This window comes from Oncorhynchus gorbuscha, unplaced genomic scaffold, assembly GCF_021184085.1.
Source record: "Oncorhynchus gorbuscha isolate QuinsamMale2020 ecotype Even-year unplaced genomic scaffold, OgorEven_v1.0 Un_scaffold_1370, whole genome shotgun sequence".
NCBI lineage: Eukaryota > Metazoa > Chordata > Actinopteri > Salmoniformes > Salmonidae > Oncorhynchus > Oncorhynchus gorbuscha.
In genome coordinates, this window is record NW_025746164.1 from 47,732 (window position 1) to 68,042 (window position 20,311).

The 20,311-nt window shown below is 49.0% G+C and overlaps 1 protein-coding gene across 1 annotated transcript in view; it reads right to left on the reverse strand.

The window, feature by feature from the left end:
• The window catches only part of LOC124022402 (FERM, ARHGEF and pleckstrin domain-containing protein 1-like), a 93,749-nt gene that overhangs the window by 29,414 nt on the left and 44,024 nt on the right, over nt 1-20,311 (reverse strand). Inside the window, exons 11-15 of the mRNA XM_046337338.1 lie at nt 14,460-14,593; nt 12,065-12,146; nt 10,367-10,604; nt 4,107-4,237; nt 3,885-3,953 (exon numbers count right to left, since the gene is read on the reverse strand). Coding sequence (XP_046193294.1) covers nt 3,885-3,953; nt 4,107-4,237; nt 10,367-10,604; nt 12,065-12,146; nt 14,460-14,593 — 654 coding nt within the window. The remainder of the gene's footprint in view (nt 1-3,884; nt 3,954-4,106; nt 4,238-10,366; nt 10,605-12,064; nt 12,147-14,459; nt 14,594-20,311) is intronic.

Consider the following 20,311-nt stretch of genomic DNA (forward strand, 5'->3'; position numbering starts at 1 on the left):
TAATGAGACATCACTGAACTGGAGGAGGAGGAGGAGAGAGGAACACAGAGATATAATGAGACATCACTGAACTGGAGGAGGAGGAGAGAGGGAGGAACACAGAGATATAATGAGACATCACTGAACTGGAGGAGGAGAGAGAGAGGAACACAGAGATATAATGAGACATCACTGAACTGGAGGAGGAGAGAGGGAGGAACACAGAGATATAATGAGACATCACTGAACTGGAGGAGGAGAGAGGGAGGAACACAGAGATATAATGAGACATCACTGAACTGGAGGAGGAGGAGGAGAGAGGGAGGAACACAGAGATATAATGAGACATCACTGAACTGGAGGAGGAGAGAGGGAGGAACACAGAGATATAATGAGACATCACTGAACTGGAGGAGGAGAGAGAGAGAGGAACACAGAGATATAATGAGACATCACTGAACTGGAGGAGGAGGAGAGAGGGAGGAACACAGAGATATAATGAGACATCACTGAACTGGAGGAGGAGGAGAGAGGAACACAGAGATATAATGAGACATCACTGAACTGGAGGAGGAGAGAGAGGAACACAGAGATATAATGAGACATCACTGAACTGGAGGAGGACAGAGAGAGAGGAACACAGAGATATAATGAGACATCACTGAACTGGAGGAGGAGGAGAGAGGGAGGAACACAGAGATATAATGAGACATCACTGAACTGGAGGAGGAGGAGAGAGGGAGGAACACAGAGATATAATGAGACATCACTGAACTGGAGGAGGAGGAGAGAGGGAGGAACACAGAGATATAATGAGACATCACTGAACTGGAGGAGGAGGAGGAGAGAGGGAGGAACACAGAGATATAATGAGACATCACTGAACTGGAGGAGGAGGAGGAGAGGGAGGAACACAGAGATATAATGAGACATCACTGAACTGGAGGAGGAGGAGAGAGGGAGGAACACAGAGATATAATGAGACATCACTGAACTGGAGGAGGAGGAGGAGAGAGGAACACAGAGATATAATGAGACATCACTGAACTGGAGGAGGAGGAGAGAGGGAGGAACACAGAGATATAATGAGACATCACTGAACTGGAGGAGGAGAGAGAGAGGAACACAGAGATATAATGAGACATCACTGAACTGGAGGAGGAGAGAGGGAGGAACACAGAGATATAATGAGACATCACTGAACTGGAGGAGGAGGAGAGAGGGAGGAACACAGAGATATAATGAGACATCACTGAACTGGAGGAGGAGAGAGGGAGGAACACAGAGATATAATGAGACATCACTGAACTGGAGGAGGAGAGAGAGAGGGAGGAACACAGAGATATAATGAGACATCACTGAACTGGAGGAGGAGAGAGAGAGGGAGGAACACAGAGATATAATGAGACATCACTGAACTGGAGGAGGAGAGAGAGGGAGGAACACAGAGATATAATGAGACATCACTGAACTGGAGGAGGAGAGGGAGGAACACAGAGATATAATGAGACATCACTGAACTGGAGGAGGAGAGAGAGGGAGGAACACAGAGATATAATGAGACATCACTGAACTGGAGGAGGAGGAGAGAGGGAGGAACACAGAGATATAATGAGACATCACTGAACTGGAGGAGGAGAGAGAGAGGAACACAGAGATATAATGAGACATCACTGAACTGGAGGAGGAGAGAGGGAGGAACACAGAGATATAATGAGACATCACTGAACTGGAGGAGGAGGAGGAGAGAGAGGAACACAGAGATATAATGAGACATCACTGAACTGGAGGAGGAGGAGGAGAGAGAGGAACACAGAGATATAATGAGACATCACTGAACTGGAGGAGGAGGAGGAGAGAGAGGAACACAGAGATATAATGAGACATCACTGAACTGGAGGAGGAGGAGAGAGGGAGGAACACAGAGATATAATGAGACATCACTGAACTGGAGGAGGAGGAGGAGAGAGAGGAACACAGAGATATAATGAGACATCACTGAACTGGAGGAGGAGGAGAGAGGGAGGAACACAGAGATATAATGAGACATCACTGTACTGGAGGAGGAGAGAGGGAGGAACACAGAGATATAATGAGACATCACTGAACTGGAGGAGGAGAGAGGGAGGAACACAGAGATATAATGAGACATCACTGAACTGGAGGAGGAGGAGGAGAGAGGGAGGAACACGGAGATATAATGAGACATCACTGAACTGGAGGAGGAGGAGGAGAGAGGGAGGAACACAGAGACCCCTCCTGACCCCTCCTGTCTCAGCCTCCAGTATTTATGCTGCAGTAGTTTATGTGTCGGGGGGCTAGGGTCAGTTTGTTTATCTGGAGTACTTCTCCTGTCCTATTCGGTGTCCTGTGTAAATCTAAGTGTGCGTTCTCTAATTCTCTCCTTCTCTCCTTCTTTCTCTCTCTCGGAGGACCTGAGCCCTAGAACCATGCCCCAGGACTACCTGACATGATGACTCCTTGCTGTCCCCAGTCCACCTGGCCATGCTGCTGCTCCAGTTTCAACTGGCCTGGGCCCTAGGACCATGTCCCAGGACTACCTGACATGAGGACTCCTTGCTGTCCCCAGTCCACCTGGCCATGCTCCTGCTCCAGTTTCAACTGTTCTGCCTTACTATTATTCAACCATGCTGGTCATTTATGAACATTTGAACATCTTGGCCACGTTCTGTTATAATCTCCACCCGGCACAGCCAGAAGAGGACTGGCCACCCCACATATGCTCTCTCTAATTCTCTCTTTCTTTCTCTCTCTCGGAGGACCTGAGCCCTAGGACCGTGCCCCAGGACTACCTGACATGATGGCTCCTTGCTGTCCCCAGTCCACCTGACTGTGCTGCTGCTCCAGTTTCAACTGTTCTGCCTTATTATTATTTGACCATGCTGGTCATTTATGAACATTTGAACATCTTGGTCATTTTCTGTTATAATCTCTACCCGGCACAGCCAGAAGAGGACTGGCCACCCCACATAGCCCGGTTCCTCTCTAGGTTTCTTCCTAGGTTTTGGCCTTTCTAGGGAGTTTTTCCTAGCCACCGTGCTTTTACACCTGCATTGTTTGCTGTTTGGGGTTTTAGGCTGGGTTTCTGTACAGCACTTTGAGATATCAGCTGATGTACGAAGGGCTATATAAATAAATTTGATTTGATTTGATTTGATATAATGAGACATCACTGAACTGGAGGAGGAGGAGGAGAGAGGGAGGAACACAGAGATATAATGAGACATCACTGAACTGGAGGAGGAGGAGAGAGGGAGGAACACAGAGATATAATGAGACATCACTGAACTGGAGGAGGAGGAGGAGAGAGAGGAACACAGAGATATAATGAGACATCACTGAACTGGAGGAGGAGGAGAGAGGGAGGAACACAGAGATATAATGAGACATCACTGAACTGGAGGAGGAGGAGGAGAGAGGGAGGAACACAGAGATATAATGAGACATCACTGAACTGGAGGAGGAGGAGAGAGGAACACAGAGATATAATGAGACATCACTGAACTGGAGGAGGAGGAGAGAGGAACACAGAGATATAATGAGACATCACTGAACTGGAGGAGGAGGAGAGAGGGAGGAACACAGAGATATAATGAGACATCACTGAACTGGAGGAGGAGGAGAGAGGGAGGAACACAGAGATATAATGAGACATCACTGAACTGGAGGAGGAGGAGGAGAGAGGGAGGAACACGGAGATATAATGAGACATCACTGAACTGGAGGAGGAGGAGAGAGAGAGAGAGGGAGGAACACAGAGATATAATGAGACATCACTGAACTGGAGGAGGAGGAGAGAGAGAGAGAGGGAGGGACAGAGAGAGAGATAGGGTGAGTGAGGAGCAGAGGAGTCATGTGACAGGAAGTAGGAAGTAATGACTAACCAGGAAGAACATTCTTTGCTGTAGTCCTTTCCCTGAGAGCTTACTGAGACAGCCCAGTCTGATAAACTCCTGGATGGGTGACAGAAACAACACAGAGGAAACAATGAACAACGACAGGAAGTTAGATACACTAAAGGACAACATGAGGACTGATGTACTACAACTTGGAATAAATCACTACAATACTTGTCAAAGCAAAGCCAGGGAAAACTGTTATCTTACCCTGCCAGATATAGCCAGGTCCTGGATGCCTGTCAGATCTTTCTTCAGTTCTAGAAGCTTCTGGATGTTCTCCATCTTCATCATGGTTCCCTGAAGCTGCAGCACCATCTCTGATATATCAGCTAGGGCAGCTAGAGGAGGAGTGTTAGTACACACACCATCTCTGATATATCAGCTAGAGGAGGAGTGTTCTCTCTCTAACACACACCATCTCTGATATATCAGCTAGAGGAGGAGTGTTCTCTCTCTAACACACACCATCTCTGATATATCAGCTAGAGGAGGAGTGTTCTCTCTCTAACACACACCATCTCTGATATATCAACTAGAGGAGCAGGGTTCTCTGAGATATTAACTAGACAACTAGAGGAGCAGGGTTCTCTGAGATATTAACTAGACAACTAGAGGAGCAGGGTTCTCTGAGATATTAACTAGACAACTAGAGGAGCAGGGTTCTCTGAGATATTAACTAGACAACTAGAGGAGCAGGGTTCTCTCTGAGATATTAACTAGACAACTAGAGGAGCAGGGTTCTCTGAGATATTAACTAGACAACTAGAGGAGCAGGGTTCTCTCTGAGATATTAACTAGACAACTAGAGGAGCAGGGTTCTCTCTGAGATATTAACTAGACAACTAGAGGAGCAGGGTTCTCTCTGAGATATTAACTAGACAACTAGAGGAGCAGGGTTCTCTCTGAGATATTAACTAGACAACTAGAGGAGCAGGGTTCTCTGAGATATTAACTAGACAACTAGGAGCAGGGTTCTCTGAGATATTAACTAGACAACTAGAGGAGCAGGGTTCTCTCTGAGATATTAACTAGACAACTAGAGGAGCAGGGTTCTCTCTGAGATATTAACTAGACAACTAGAGGAGCAGGGTTCTCTCTGAGATATTAACTAGACAACTAGAGGAGCAGGGCTCTCTGAGATATTAACTGGAGGAGCAGGGTTCTCTGAGATATTAACTAGACAACTAGAGGAGCAGGGTTCTCTCTGAGATATTAACTGGAGGAGCAGGGTTCTCTGAGATATTAACTGGAGGAGCAGGGTTCTCTGAGATATTAACTGGAGGAGCAGGGTTCTCTGAGATATTAACTGGAGGAGCAGGGTTCTCTGAGATATTAACTGGAGGAGCAGGGCTCTCTGAGATATTAACTGGAGGAGCAGGGTTCTCTGAGATATTAACTAGACAACTAGAGGAGCAGGGCTCTCTGAGATATTAACTAGACAACTAGAGGAGCAGGGTTCTCTCTGAGATATTAACTAGACAACTAGAGGAGCAGGGTTCTCTCTGAGATATTAACTAGACAACTAGAGGAGCAGGGTTCTCTGAGATATTAACTAGACAACTAGAGGAGCAGGGTTCTCTGAGATATTAACTAGACAACTAGAGGAGCAGGGTTCTCTGAGATATTAACTAGACAACTAGAGGAGCAGGGCTCTCTGAGATATTAACTGGAGGAGCAGGGTTCTCTGAGATATTAACTAGACAACTAGAGGAGCAGGGTTCTCTGAGATATTAACTAGACAACTAGAGGAGCAGGGTTCTCTGAGATATTAACTAGACAACTAGAGGAGCAGGGTTCTCTCTGAGATATTAACTAGACAACTAGAGGAGCAGGGTTCTCTGAGATATTAACTAGACAACTAGAGGAGCAGGGTTCTCTGAGATATTAACTGGAGGAGCAGGGTTCTCTCTGAGATATTAACTAGACAACTAGAGGAGCAGGGTTCTCTGAGATATTAACTAGACAACTAGAGGAGCAGGGTTCTCTCTGAGATATTAACTAGACAACTAGAGGAGCAGGGTTCTCTGAGATATTAACTAGACAACTAGAGGAGCAGGGTTCTCTGAGATATTAACTAGACAACTAGAGGAGCAGGGTTCTCTGAGATATTAACTGGAGGAGCAGGGTTCTCTGAGATATTAACTAGACAACTAGAGGAGCAGGGTTCTCTGAGATATTAACTGGAGGAGCAGGGTTCTCTGAGATATTAACTAGACAACTAGAGGAGCAGGGTTCTCTGAGATATTAACTAGAGGAGCAGGGTTCTCTGAGATATTAACTAGAGGAGCAGGGTTCTCTGAGATATTAACTAGACAACTAGAGGAGCAGGGTTCTCTGAGATATTAACTAGACAACTAGAGGAGCAGGGTTCTCTCTGAGATATTAACTAGACAACTAGAGGAGCAGGGCTCTCTGAGATATTAACTGGAGGAGCAGGGTTCTCTGAGATATTAACTAGACAACTAGAGGAGCAGGGTTCTCTCTGAGATATTAACTGGAGGAGCAGGGTTCTCTCTGAGATATTAACTAGACAACTAGAGGAGCAGGGTTCTCTCTGAGATATTAACTAGACAACTAGAGGAGCAGGGTTCTCTGAGATATTAACTAGACAACTAGAGGAGCAGGGTTCTCTGAGATATTAACTAGACAACTAGAGGAGCAGGGTTCTCTGAGATATTAACTAGACAACTAGAGGAGCAGGGTTCTCTGAGATATTAACTGGAGGAGCAGGGTTCTCTGAGATATTAACTAGACAACTAGAGGAGCAGGGCTCTCTGAGATATTAACTGGAGGAGCAGGGTTCTCTGAGATATTAACTAGACAACTAGAGGAGCAGGGTTCTCTGAGATATTAACTAGACAACTAGAGGAGCAGGGTTCTCTGAGATATTAACTGGAGGAGCAGGGTTCTCTGAGATATTAACTAGACAACTAGAGGAGCAGGGTTCTCTGAGATATTAACTAGACAACTAGAGGAGCAGGGTTCTCTCTGAGATATTAACTAGACAACTAGAGGAGCAGGGCTCTCTGAGATATCAACTAGAGGAGCAGGGTTCTCTGAGATATTAACTAGACAACTAGAGGAGCAGGGTTCTCTGAGATATTAACTAGACAACTAGAGGAGCAGGGTTCTCTGAGATATTAACTAGACAACTAGAGGAGCAGGGTTCTCTGAGATATTAACTGGAGGAGCAGGGTTCTCTCTGAGATATTAACTAGACAACTAGAGGAGCAGGGTTCTCTGAGATATTAACTAGACAACTAGAGGAGCAGGGTTCTCTCTGAGATATTAACTAGACAACTAGAGGAGCAGGGTTCTCTGAGATATTAACTAGACAACTAGAGGAGCAGGGTTCTCTGAGATATTAACTAGACAACTAGAGGAGCAGGGTTCTCTGAGATGTTAACTGGAGGAGCAGGGTTCTCTGAGATATTAACTAGACAACTAGAGGAGCAGGGTTCTCTGAGATATTAACTGGAGGAGCAGGGTTCTCTGAGATATTAACTAGACAACTAGAGGAGCAGGGTTCTCTGAGATATTAACTAGAGGAGCAGGGTTCTCTGAGATATTAACTAGACAACTAGAGGAGCAGGGTTCTCTGAGATATTAACTAGACAACTAGAGGAGCAGGGTTCTCTCTGAGATATTAACTAGACAACTAGAGGAGCAGGGCTCTCTGAGATATTAACTGGAGGAGCAGGGTTCTCTGAGATATTAACTGGAGGAGCAGGGTTCTCTGAGATATTAACTGGAGGAGCAGGGTTCTCTGAGATATTAACTAGACAACTAGAGGAGCAGGGTTCTCTGAGATATTAACTGGAGGAGCAGGGTTCTCTGAGATATTAACTAGACAACTAGAGGAGCAGGGTTCTCTCTGAGATATTAACTGGAGGAGCAGGGTTCTCTCTGAGATATTAACTAGACAACTAGAGGAGCAGGGTTCTCTCTGAGATATTAACTAGACAACTAGAGGAGCAGGGTTCTCTGAGATATTAACTAGACAACTAGAGGAGCAGGGTTCTCTGAGATATTAACTAGACAACTAGAGGAGCAGGGTTCTCTGAGATATTAACTAGACAACTAGAGGAGCAGGGCTCTCTGAGATATTAACTGGAGGAGCAGGGTTCTCTGAGATATTAACTAGACAACTAGAGGAGCAGGGTTCTCTGAGATATTAACTAGACAACTAGAGGAGCAGGGTTCTCTGAGATATTAACTGGAGGAGCAGGGTTCTCTGAGATATTAACTAGACAACTAGAGGAGCAGGGTTCTCTGAGATATTAACTAGACAACTAGAGGAGCAGGGTTCTCTCTGAGATATTAACTAGACAACTAGAGGAGCAGGGCTCTCTGAGATATCAACTAGAGGAGCAGGGTTCTCTGAGATATTAACTAGACAACTAGAGGAGCAGGGTTCTCTGAGATATTAACTAGACAACTAGAGGAGCAGGGTTCTCTGAGATATTAACTAGACAACTAGAGGAGCAGGGTTCTCTGAGATATTAACTAGACAACTAGAGGAGCAGGGTTCTCGCTGAGATATTAACTAGACAACTAGAGGAGCAGGGTTCTCTGAGATATTAACTAGACAACTAGAGGAGCAGGGTTCTCTCTGAGATATTAACTAGACAACTAGAGGAGCAGGGTTCTCTGAGATATTAACTAGACAACTAGAGGAGCAGGGTTCTCTGAGATATTAACTAGACAACTAGAGGAGCAGGGTTCTCTCTGAGATATTAACTAGACAACTAGAGGAGCAGGGTTCTCTCTGAGATATTAACTAGACAACTAGAGGAGCAGGGTTCTCTGAGATATTAACTAGACAACTAGAGGAGCAGGGTTCTCTCTGAGATATTAACTAGACAACTAGAGGAGCAGGGTTCTCTGAGATATTAACTAGACAACTAGAGGAGCAGGGTTCTCTCTGAGATATTAACTAGACAACTAGAGGAGCAGGGTTCTCTCTGAGATATTAACTAGACAACTAGAGGAGCAGGGTTCTCTGAGATATTAACTAGAGGAGCAGGGTTCTCTGAGATATTAACTGGAGGAGCAGGGTTCTCGCTGAGATATTAACTAGACAACTAGAGGAGCAGGGTTCTCTCTGAGATATTAACTAGACAACTAGAGGAGCAGGGTTCTCTCTGAGATATTAACTAGACAACTAGAGGAGCAGGGTTCTCTCTGAGATATTAACTAGACAACTAGAGGAGCAGGGTTCTCTGAGATATTAACTAGACAACTAGAGGAGCAGGGTTCTCTGAGATATTAACTAGACAACTAGAGGAGCAGGGTTCTCTGAGATATTAACTAGACAACTAGAGGAGCAGGGTTCTCTGAGATATTAACTGGAGGAGCAGGGTTCTCTGAGATATTAACTAGACAACTAGAGGAGCAGGGTTCTCTCTGAGATATTAACTAGACAACTAGAGGAGCAGGGTTCTCTGAGATATTAACTAGACAACTAGAGGAGCAGGGTTCTCTCTGAGATATTAACTAGACAACTAGAGGAGCAGGGTTCTCTGAGATATTAACTAGACAACTAGAGGAGCAGGGTTCTCTCTGAGATATTAACTAGACAACTAGAGGAGCAGGGTTCTCTGAGATATTAACTAGACAACTAGAGGAGCAGGGTTCTCTGAGATATTAACTGGAGGAGCAGGGTTCTCTGAGATATTAACTAGACAACTAGAGGAGCAGGGTTCTCTCTGAGATATTAACTAGACAACTAGAGGAGCAGGGTTCTCTGATATATCAACTAGAGGAGCAGGGTTCTCTGAGATATTAACTAGACAACTAGAGGAGCAGGGTTCTCTCTGAGATATTAACTAGACAACTAGAGGAGCAGGGTTCTCTGAGATATTAACTAGACAACTAGAGGAGCAGGGTTCTCTGAGATATTAACTAGACAACTAGAGGAGCAGGGTTCTCTGAGATATTAACTAGACAACTAGAGGAGCAGGGTTCTCTGAGATATTAACTAGACAACTAGAGGAGCAGGGTTCTCTGAGATATTAACTAGACAACTAGAGCAGGGTTCTCTCTGAGATATTAACTAGACAACTAGAGGAGCAGGGTTCTCTCTGAGATATTAACTAGACAACTAGAGGAGCAGGGTTCTCTGAGATATTAACTAGACAACTAGAGGAGCAGGGTTCTCTGAGATATTAACTAGACAACTAGAGGAGCAGGGTTCTCTGAGATATTAACTAGACAACTAGAGGAGCAGGGTTCTCTCTGAGATATTAACTAGACAACTAGAGGAGCAGGGTTCTCTGAGATATTAACTAGACAACTAGAGGAGCAGGGTTCTCTGAGATATTAACTAGACAACTAGAGGAGCAGGGTTCTCTGAGATATTAACTAGACAACTAGAGGAGCAGGGTTCTCTGAGATATTAACTAGACAACTAGAGGAGCAGGGTTCTCTGAGATATTAACTAGACAACTAGAGGAGCAGGGTCCTACCTCTGCTGTCTCTGAAGTCTTGGTGTGTGGGGGGGTAGTGTTTGCAGAGTCTCTCCAGAATCAGTTTGTAGTGCAGCAGACGATGCAGGGGGCGTAGCAGGAACATGTTCAGGGACAGGTAACACACCTTCTGCTGCTCAAACTCTCCACACAACTCCTGCAGCCGCTGGGAGGCACGACAGGAACGCTCTAACTCAACCAACACCTCACCGTGACGCTGCAGGAGGGACGTCAACTGCTGCTGGGGCAGAGAGGAGAGGGGTTAGGGGGAGAGGAGAGGGGTTAGGGAGAGGGGTTAGGGGGAGAGGAGAGGGGTTAGGGGGAGAGGAGAGGGGTTAGGGAGAGAGGAGAGGGGTTAGGGAGAGAGGAGAGGAGAGGGGTTAGGGAGAGAGGAGAAGGGTTAGGGGGAGAGGAGAGGGGTTAGGGGAGAGGAGAGGGGTTAGGGGGAGAGGAGAGGGGTTAGGGAGAGGGGTAGGTTAGGTAGAAGATGTAGGGGTTAGAGGGAGAGGAGAGGGGTAGGTTAGGTAGAAGATGTAGGGGTTAGGGAGAGAGGAGAGGGGTTAGGGAGAGAGGAGAGAGGTAGGTTAGGTAGAAGATGTAGGGGTTAGAGAGAGAGGAGAGGGGTAGGTTAGGTAGAAGATGTAGGGGTTAGAGAGAGAGGAGAGGGGTAGGTTAGGTAGAAGATGTAGGGGTTAGAGAGAGAGGAGAGGGGTAGGTTAGGTAGAAGATGTAGGGGTTAGAGAGAGAGGAGAGGGGTAGGTTAGGTAGAAGATGTAGGGGTTAGAGAGAGAGAGGAGAGGGGTAGGTTAGGTAGAAGATGTAGGGGTTATAGAGAGAGGAGAGGGGTAGGTTAGGTAGAAGATGTAGGGGTTAGAGAGGGAGGAGAGGGGTAGGTTAGGTAGAAGATGTAGGGGTTAGAGAGAGAGGAGAGGGGTAGGTTAGGTAGAAGATGTAGGGGTTAGGGAGAGAGGAGAGGGGTAGGTTAGGTAGAAGATGTAGGGGTTAGAGAGAGAGGAGAGGGGTAGGTTAGGTAGAAGATGTAGGGGTTAGAGAGAGAGGAGAGGGGTAGGTTAGGTAGAAGATGTAGGGGTTAGAGAGAGAGGAGAGGGGTAGGTTAGGTAGAAGGTGTAGGGGTTAGAGATAGAGGAGAGGGGTAGGTTAGGTAGAAGATGTAGGGGTTAGAGAGAGAGGAGAGGGTAGGTTAGGTAGAAGATGTAGGGGTTAGAGAGAGAGGAGAGGGGTAGGTTAGGTAGAAGATGTAGGGGTTAGAGAGAGAGGAGAGGGGTAGGTTAGGTAGAAGATGTAGGGGTTAGAGAGAGAGGAGAGGGGTAGGTTAGGTAGAAGATGTAGGGGTTAGAGAGAGGAGAGGGGTAGGTTAGGTAGAAGATGTAGGGGATAGAGAGAGAGGAGAGGGGTAGGTTAGGTAGAAGATGTAGGGGTTAGAGAGGGAGGAGAGGGGTAGGTTAGGTAGAAGATGTAGGGGTTAGAGAGAGAGGAGAGGGGTAGGTTAGGTAGAAGATGTAGGGGTTAGAGAGAGAGGAGAGGGGTAGGTTAGGTAGAAGATGTAGGGGTTAGAGAGAGAGGAGAGGGGTAGGTTAGGTAGAAGATGTAGGGGTTAGAGAGAGAGGAGCATGACATCACCCACAGGTCATTACTCTGAGGACATGTTGAAGGGAACGATATCCACGTCTACTGTACCTTTAACCCCTGAATGTTCTTCAGCATGACGTCACCCACACGCTGGTAGTCTCCTTTAACGTGGGCGTTGGACCGCCCCTCCCTGGTGACAGAGAGAAATCAACATGGTGACCTGCTGCTAAGCCTAACCCTGCAGCAGACAGACAGACAGTGTTTCCTCTCTCAGTGACACCATAGTGAGGGGCAAGTGGAGAGACAACAGGGTTACCTGCTGCTAAGCCTAACCCTGCAGGAGACAGTGTTTCCTCTCTCAGTGACACCATAGTGAGGGGCAAGTGGAGAGACAACATGGTGACCTGCTGCTAAGCCTAACCCTGCAGGAGACAGACAGACAGTGTTTCCTCTCTCAGTGACACCATAGTGAGGGGCAAGTGGAGAGACAACATCACTCATTCAGTTACCCATCTGTCCATCTCTAATTGAAACCACATTGCAACAGCGTGATTAACAGCTGAGAAGCATCAATCCCCGGGAGAAGATCAAACCCTTCCTGTGAGTCGTTGAGAGAGTTATGACACGTAGACTGCATTCCTGAGATTCTCCAACCCACATGAAGATGTGCCACATGTACCTACTAGAGAACACTGAGCTAATCGGCGTAGTTACACAGCTCCACCACCAGATGGGGTAGTGGAGCAGTATTCACTAGGTCTGTCCTCTCAGAGGAGCAGTATTCACTAGGTCTGTCCTCTCAGAGGAGCAGTATTCACTAGGTCTGTCCTCTCAGAGGAGCAGTATTCACTAGGTCTGTCCTCTCAGAGGAGCAGTATTCACTAGGTCTGTCCTCTCAGAGGAGCAGTATTCACTAGGTCTGTCCTCTCAGAGGAGCAGTATTCACTAGGTCTGTCCTCTCAGAGGAGCAGTATTCACTAGGTCTGTCCTCTCAGAGGAGCAGTATTCACTAGGTCTGTCCTCTCAGAGGAGCAGTATTCACTAGGTCTGTCCTCTCAGAGGAGCAGTATTCACTAGGTCTGTCCTCTCAGAGGAGCAGTATTCACTAGGTCTGTCCTCTCAGAGGAGCAGTATTCACTAGGTCTGTCCTCTCAGAGCAGTATTCACTAGGTCTGTCCTCTAAGGAGCAGTATTCACTAGGTCTGTCCTCTAAGGAGCAGTATTCACTAGGTCTGTCCTCTCAGAGGAGCAGTATTCACTAGGTCTGTCCTCTCAGAGGAGCAGTATTCACTAGGTCTGTCCTCTCAGAGGAGCAGTATTCACTAGGTCTGTCCTCTCAGAGGAGCAGTATTCTCTAGGTCTGTCCTCTCAGAGGAGCAGTATTCACTAGGTCTGTCCTCTAAGGAGCAGTATTCACTAGGTCTGTCCTCTAAGGAGCAGTATTCACTAGGTCTGTCCTCTCAGAGGAGCAGTATTCACTAGGTCTGTCCTCTCAGAGGAGCAGTATTCACTAGGTCTGTCCTCTCAGTGTTCCACAGGGTCTCTGATGGGTCGTCCACCAGGGGTCTCTGATGGGTCGTCCACCAGGGGTCTCTGATGGGTCGTCCACCAGGGGTCTCTGATGGGTCGTCCACCAGGGGTCTCTGATGGGTCGTCCACCAGGGGTCTGATGGGTCGTCCACCAGGGGTCTCTGATGGGTCGTCCACCAGGGGTCTCTGATGGGTCGTCCACCAGGGTCTCTGATGGGCCGTCCACCAGGGGTCTCTGATGGGCCGTCCACCAGGGGTCTCTGATGGGCCGTCCACCAGGGGTCTCTGATGGGCCGTCCACCAGGGGTCTCTGATGGGCCGTCCACCAGGGGTCTCTGATGGGTCGTCCACCAGGGGTCTCTGATGGGTCGTCCACCAGGGGTCTCTGATGGGTCGTCCACCAGGGGTCTCTGATGGGTCGTCCACCAGGGGTCTCTGATGGGTCGTCCACCAGGGGTCTGATGGGTCGTCCACCAGGGGTCTCTGATGGGTCGTCCACCAGGGGTCTCTGATGGGTCGTCCACCAGGGGTCTCTGATGGGCCGTCCACCAGGGGTCTCTGATGGGTCGTCCACCAGGGGTCTGATGGGTCGTCCACCAGGGGTCTCTGATGGGTCGTCCACCAGGGGTCTCTGATGGGTCGTCCACCAGGGGTCTCTGATGGGTCGTCCACCAGGGGTCTCTGATGGGCCGTCCACCAGGGGTCTCTGATGGGTCGTCCACCAGGGGTCTCTGATGGGTCGTCCACCAGGGGTCTCTGATGGGCCGTCCACCAGGGGTCTCTGATGATGATCAGTCCTGTATGACCGGCTGCTGTAGTGACTCACTGAAGAGCGGTGCTGAAAACCTGGACGTACACACACACACACACACACACACACACACACACACACACACACACACACACACACACACACACACACACACACACACACACACACACACACACACACACACACACACACACTCCTCACCACTGCTGCAGCCTCTGCTCCACCTCCTTGAGGAAGGCCTGGTGTAACTGATAGACTGGATCATAGTTGGTGTTGATCAGGGTCCTCACTGAGTCTGGCAGGATGTCCTCTTTCCCCAACACAGCCTGGAACCACTGGGACACAACACAACACAGCCTGGAACCACTGGGACACAACACAGCCTGGAACCACTGGGACACAACACAACACAGCCTGGAACCACTGGGACACAACACAGCCTGGAACCACTGAGACACAACACAACACAGCCTGGAACCACTGGGACACAACACAGCTGTTAGACTACCTCTTTACCCAACACAGCCTGGAACCACTGAGACACAACACAACACAGTCTGGAACCACTGAGACACAACACAGCCTGGAACCACTGAGACACAACACAACACAGTCTGGAACCACTGAGACACAACACAGCCTGGAACCACTGAGACAACACAGCCTGGAACCACTGAGACAACACAACACAGCCTGGAACCACAGACACAACACAACACAGCCTGGAACCACTGAGACACAACACAGCACAGCCTGGAACCACTGAGACACAACACAACACAGCCTGGAACCACTGAGACACAACACAACACAGCCTGGAACCACTGAGACAACACAGCTGTTAGACTACCTCTTTACCCAGCACAGTCTGGAACCACTGAGACACAACACAGCACAGCCTGGAACCACTGAGACAACACACAACACAGCCTGGAACCACTGAGACAACACACAACACAGCCTGGAACCACTGAGACAACACAGCACAGCCTGGAACCACTGAGACACAACACAGCACAGCCTGGAACCACTGAGACAACACACAACACAGCCTGGAACCACTGGGACACAGCACAGCCTGGAACCACTGAGACACAACACAACACAGCCTGGAACCACTGAGACAACACAGCACAGCCTGGAACCACTGAGACAACACACAACACAGCCTGGAACCACTGGGACACAGCACAGCCTGGAACCACTGAGACACAACACAACACAGCCTGGAACCACTGAGACAACACAGCTGTTAGACTACCTCTTTACCCAGCACAGCCTGGAACCACTGAGACAACACAGCACAGCCTGGAACCACTGAGACACAACACAACACAGCCTGTAACCACTGAGACAACACAGCACAGCCTGGAACCACTGAGACAACACACAACACAGCCTGGAACCACTGAGACAACACAGCTGTTAGACTACCTCTTTACCCAGCACAGCCTGGAACCACTGAGACACAACACAACACAGCCTGGAACCACTAAGACAACACAGCACAGCCTGGAACCACTGAGACAACACAGCTGTTAGACTACCTCTTTACCCAGCACAGCCTGGAACCACTGAGACACAACACAACACAGCCTGGAACCACTAAGACAACACAGCACAGCCTGGAACCACTGAGACAACACAACACAGCCTGGAACCACTGAGACAACACAGCTGTTAGACTACCTCTTTACCCAGCACAGCCTGGAACCACTGAGACACAACACAACACAGCCTGGAACCACTGAGACAACACAGCACAGCCTGGAACCACTGAGACACAACACAACACAGCCTGGAACCACTGAGACACAACACAGCCTGGAACCACTGAGACACAACACAGCCTGGAACCACTGAGACACAACACAGCCTGGAACCACTGAGACAACACAGCCTGGAACCACTGAGACAACACAACACAGCCTGGAACCACAGACACAACACAACACAGCCTGGAACCACTGAGACACAACACAGCACAGCCTGGAACCACTGAGACACAACACAACACAGCCTGGAACCACTGAGACACAACACAACACAGCCTGGAACCACTGAGACAACACAGCTGTTAGACTACCTCTTTACCCAGCACAGTCTGGAACCACTGAGACACAACACAGCACAGCCTGGAACCACTGAGACAACACACAACACAGCCTGGAACCACTGAGACAACACACAACACAGCCTGGAACCACTGAGACAACACAGCACAGCCTGGAACCACTGAGACACAACACAGCACAGCCTGGAACCACTGAGACAACACACAACACAGCCTGGAACCACTGGGACACAGCACAGCCTGGAACCACTGAGACACAACACAACACAGCCTGGAACCACTGAGACAACACAGCACAGCCTGGAACCACTGAGACAACACACAACACAGCCTGGAACCACTGGGACACAGCACAGCCTGGAACCACTGAGACACAACACAACACAGCCTGGAACCACTGAGACAACACAGCTGTTAGACTACCTCTTTACCCAGCACAGCCTGGAACCACTGAGACAACACAGCACAGCCTGGAACCACTGAGACACAACACAACACAGCCTGTAACCACTGAGACAACACAGCACAGCCTGGAACCACTGAGACAACACACAACACAGCCTGGAACCACTGAGACAACACAGCTGTTAGACTACCTCTTTACCCAGCACAGCCTGGAACCACTGAGACACAACACAACACAGCCTGGAACCACTAAGACAACACAGCACAGCCTGGAACCACTGAGACAACACAGCTGTTAGACTACCTCTTTACCCAGCACAGCCTGGAACCACTGAGACACAACACAACACAGCCTGGAACCACTAAGACAACACAGCACAGCCTGGAACCACTGAGACAACACAACACAGCCTGGAACCACTGAGACAACACAGCTGTTAGACTACCTCTTTACCCAGCACAGCCTGGAACCACTGAGACACAACACAACACAGCCTGGAACCACTGAGACAACACAGCACAGCCTGGAACCACTGAGACACAACACAACACAGCCTGGAACCACTGAGACACAACACAGCCTGGAACCACTGAGACACAACACAGCCTGGAACCACTGAGACACAACACAACACAGCCTGGAACCACTGAGACACAACACAGCACAGCCTGGAACCACTGAGACACAACACAGCCTGGAACCACTGAGACACAACACAACACAGCCTGGAACCACTGAGACACAACACAGCCTGGAACCACTGAGACACAACACAGCCTGGAACCACTGAGACACAACACAACACAGCCTGGAACCACTGAGACAACACAACACAGCCTGGAACCACTGAGACACAACACAACACAGCCTGGAACCACTGAGACACAACACAACACAGCCTGGAACCACTGAGACACAACACAACACAGCCTGGAACCACTGAGACAACACACAACACAGCCTGGAACCACTGAGACAACACACAACACAGCCTGGAACCACTGGGACACAACACAACACAGCCTGGAACCACTGAGACACAACACAACACAGCCTGGAACCACTGAGACACAACACAACACAGCCTGGAACCACTGAGACAACACAGCTGTTAGACTACCTCTTTACCCAGCACAGCCTGGAACCACTGAGACACAACACAACACAGCCTGGAACCACTGAGACAACACACAACACAGCCTGGAACCACTGGGACACAACACAGCACAGCCTGGAACCACTGGGACACAACACAACACAGCCTGGAACCACTGAGACACAACACAACACAGCCTGGAACCACTGAGACAACACAGCTGTTAGACTACCTCTTTACCCAGCACAGCCTGGAACCACTGAGACACAACACAGCCTGGAACCACTGAGACACAACACAGCCTGGAACCACTGAGACACAACACAACACAGCCTGGAACCACTGAGATACAACACAGCCTGGAACCACTGAGACACAACACAACACAGCCTGGAACCACTGAGACACAACACAACACAGCCTGGAACCACTGAGACACAACACAGCCTGGAACCACTGAGACACAACACAACACAGCCTGGAACCACTGAGACACAACACAACACAGCCTGGAACCACTGAGACAACACACAACACAGCCTGGAACCACTGAGACACAACACAACACAGCCTGGAACCACTGAGACACAACACAACACAGCCTGGAACCACTGAGACACAACACAGCCTGGAACCACTGAGACAACACAGCTGTTAGACTACCTCTTTACCCAGCACAGTCTGGAACCACTGAGACACAACACAGCACAGCCTGGAACCACTGAGACAACACACAACACAGCCTGGAACCACTGAGACAACACACAACACAGCCTGGAACCACTGAGACAACACAGCACAGCCTGGAACCACTGAGACACAACACAGCACAGCCTGGAACCACTGAGACAACACACAACACAGCCTGGAACCACTGGGACACAGCACAGCCTGGAACCACTGAGACACAACACAACACAGCCTGGAACCACTGAGACAACACAGCACAGCCTGGAACCACTGAGACAACACACAACACAGCCTGGAACCACTGGGACACAGCACAGCCTGGAACCACTGAGACACAACACAACACAGCCTGGAACCACTGAGACAACACAGCTGTTAGACTACCTCTTTACCCAGCACAGCCTGGAACCACTGAGACAACACAGCACAGCCTGGAACCACTGAGACACAACACAACACAGCCTGTAACCACTGAGACAACACAGCACAGCCTGGAACCACTGAGACAACACACAACACAGCCTGGAACCACTGAGACAACACAGCTGTTAGACTACCTCTTTACCCAGCACAGCCTGGAACCACTGAGACACAACACAACACAGCCTGGAACCACTAAGACAACACAGCACAGCCTGGAACCACTGAGACAACACAGCTGTTAGACTACCTCTTTACCCAGCACAGCCTGGAACCACTGAGACACAACACAACACAGCCTGGAACCACTAAGACAACACAGCACAGCCTGGAACCACTGAGACAACACAACACAGCCTGGAACCACTGAGACAACACAGCTGTTAGACTACCTCTTTACCCAGCACAGCCTGGAACCACTGAGACACAACACAACACAGCCTGGAACCACTGAGACAACACAGCACAGCCTGGAACCACTGAGACACAACACAACACAGCCTGGAACCACTGAGACACAACACAGCCTGGAACCACTGAGACACAACACAGCCTGGAACCACTGAGACACAACACAACACAGCCTGGAACCACTGAGACACAACACAGCACAGCCTGGAACCACTGAGACACAACACAGCCTGGAACCACTGAGACACAACACAACACAGCCTGGAACCACTGAGACACAACACAGCCTGGAACCACTGAGACACAACACAGCCTGGAACCACTGAGACACAACACAACACAGCCTGGAACCACTGAGACAACACAACACAGCCTGGAACCACTGAGACACAACACAACACAGCCTGGAACCACTGAGACACAACACAACACAGCCTGGAACCACTGAGATACAACACAGCCTGGAACCACTGAGACACAACACAACACAGCCTGGAACCACTGAGACACAACACAACACAGCCTGGAACCACTGAGACACAACACAGCCTGGAACCACTGAGACACAACACAACACAGCCTGGAACCACTGAGACACAACACAACACAGCCTGGAACCACTGAGACAACACAGCTGTTAGACTACCTCTTTACCCAGCACAGCCTGGAACCACTGAGACACAACACAACACAGCCTGGAACCACTGAGACAACACACAACACAGCCTGGAACCACTGGGACACAACACAGCACAGCCTGGAACCACTGGGACACAACACAACACAGCCTGGAACCACTGAGACACAACACAACACAGCCTGGAACCACTGAGACAACACAGCTGTTAGACTACCTCTTTACCCAGCACAGCCTGGAACCACTGAGACACAACACAGCCTGGAACCACTGAGACACAACACAGCCTGGAACCACTGAGACACAACACAACACAGCC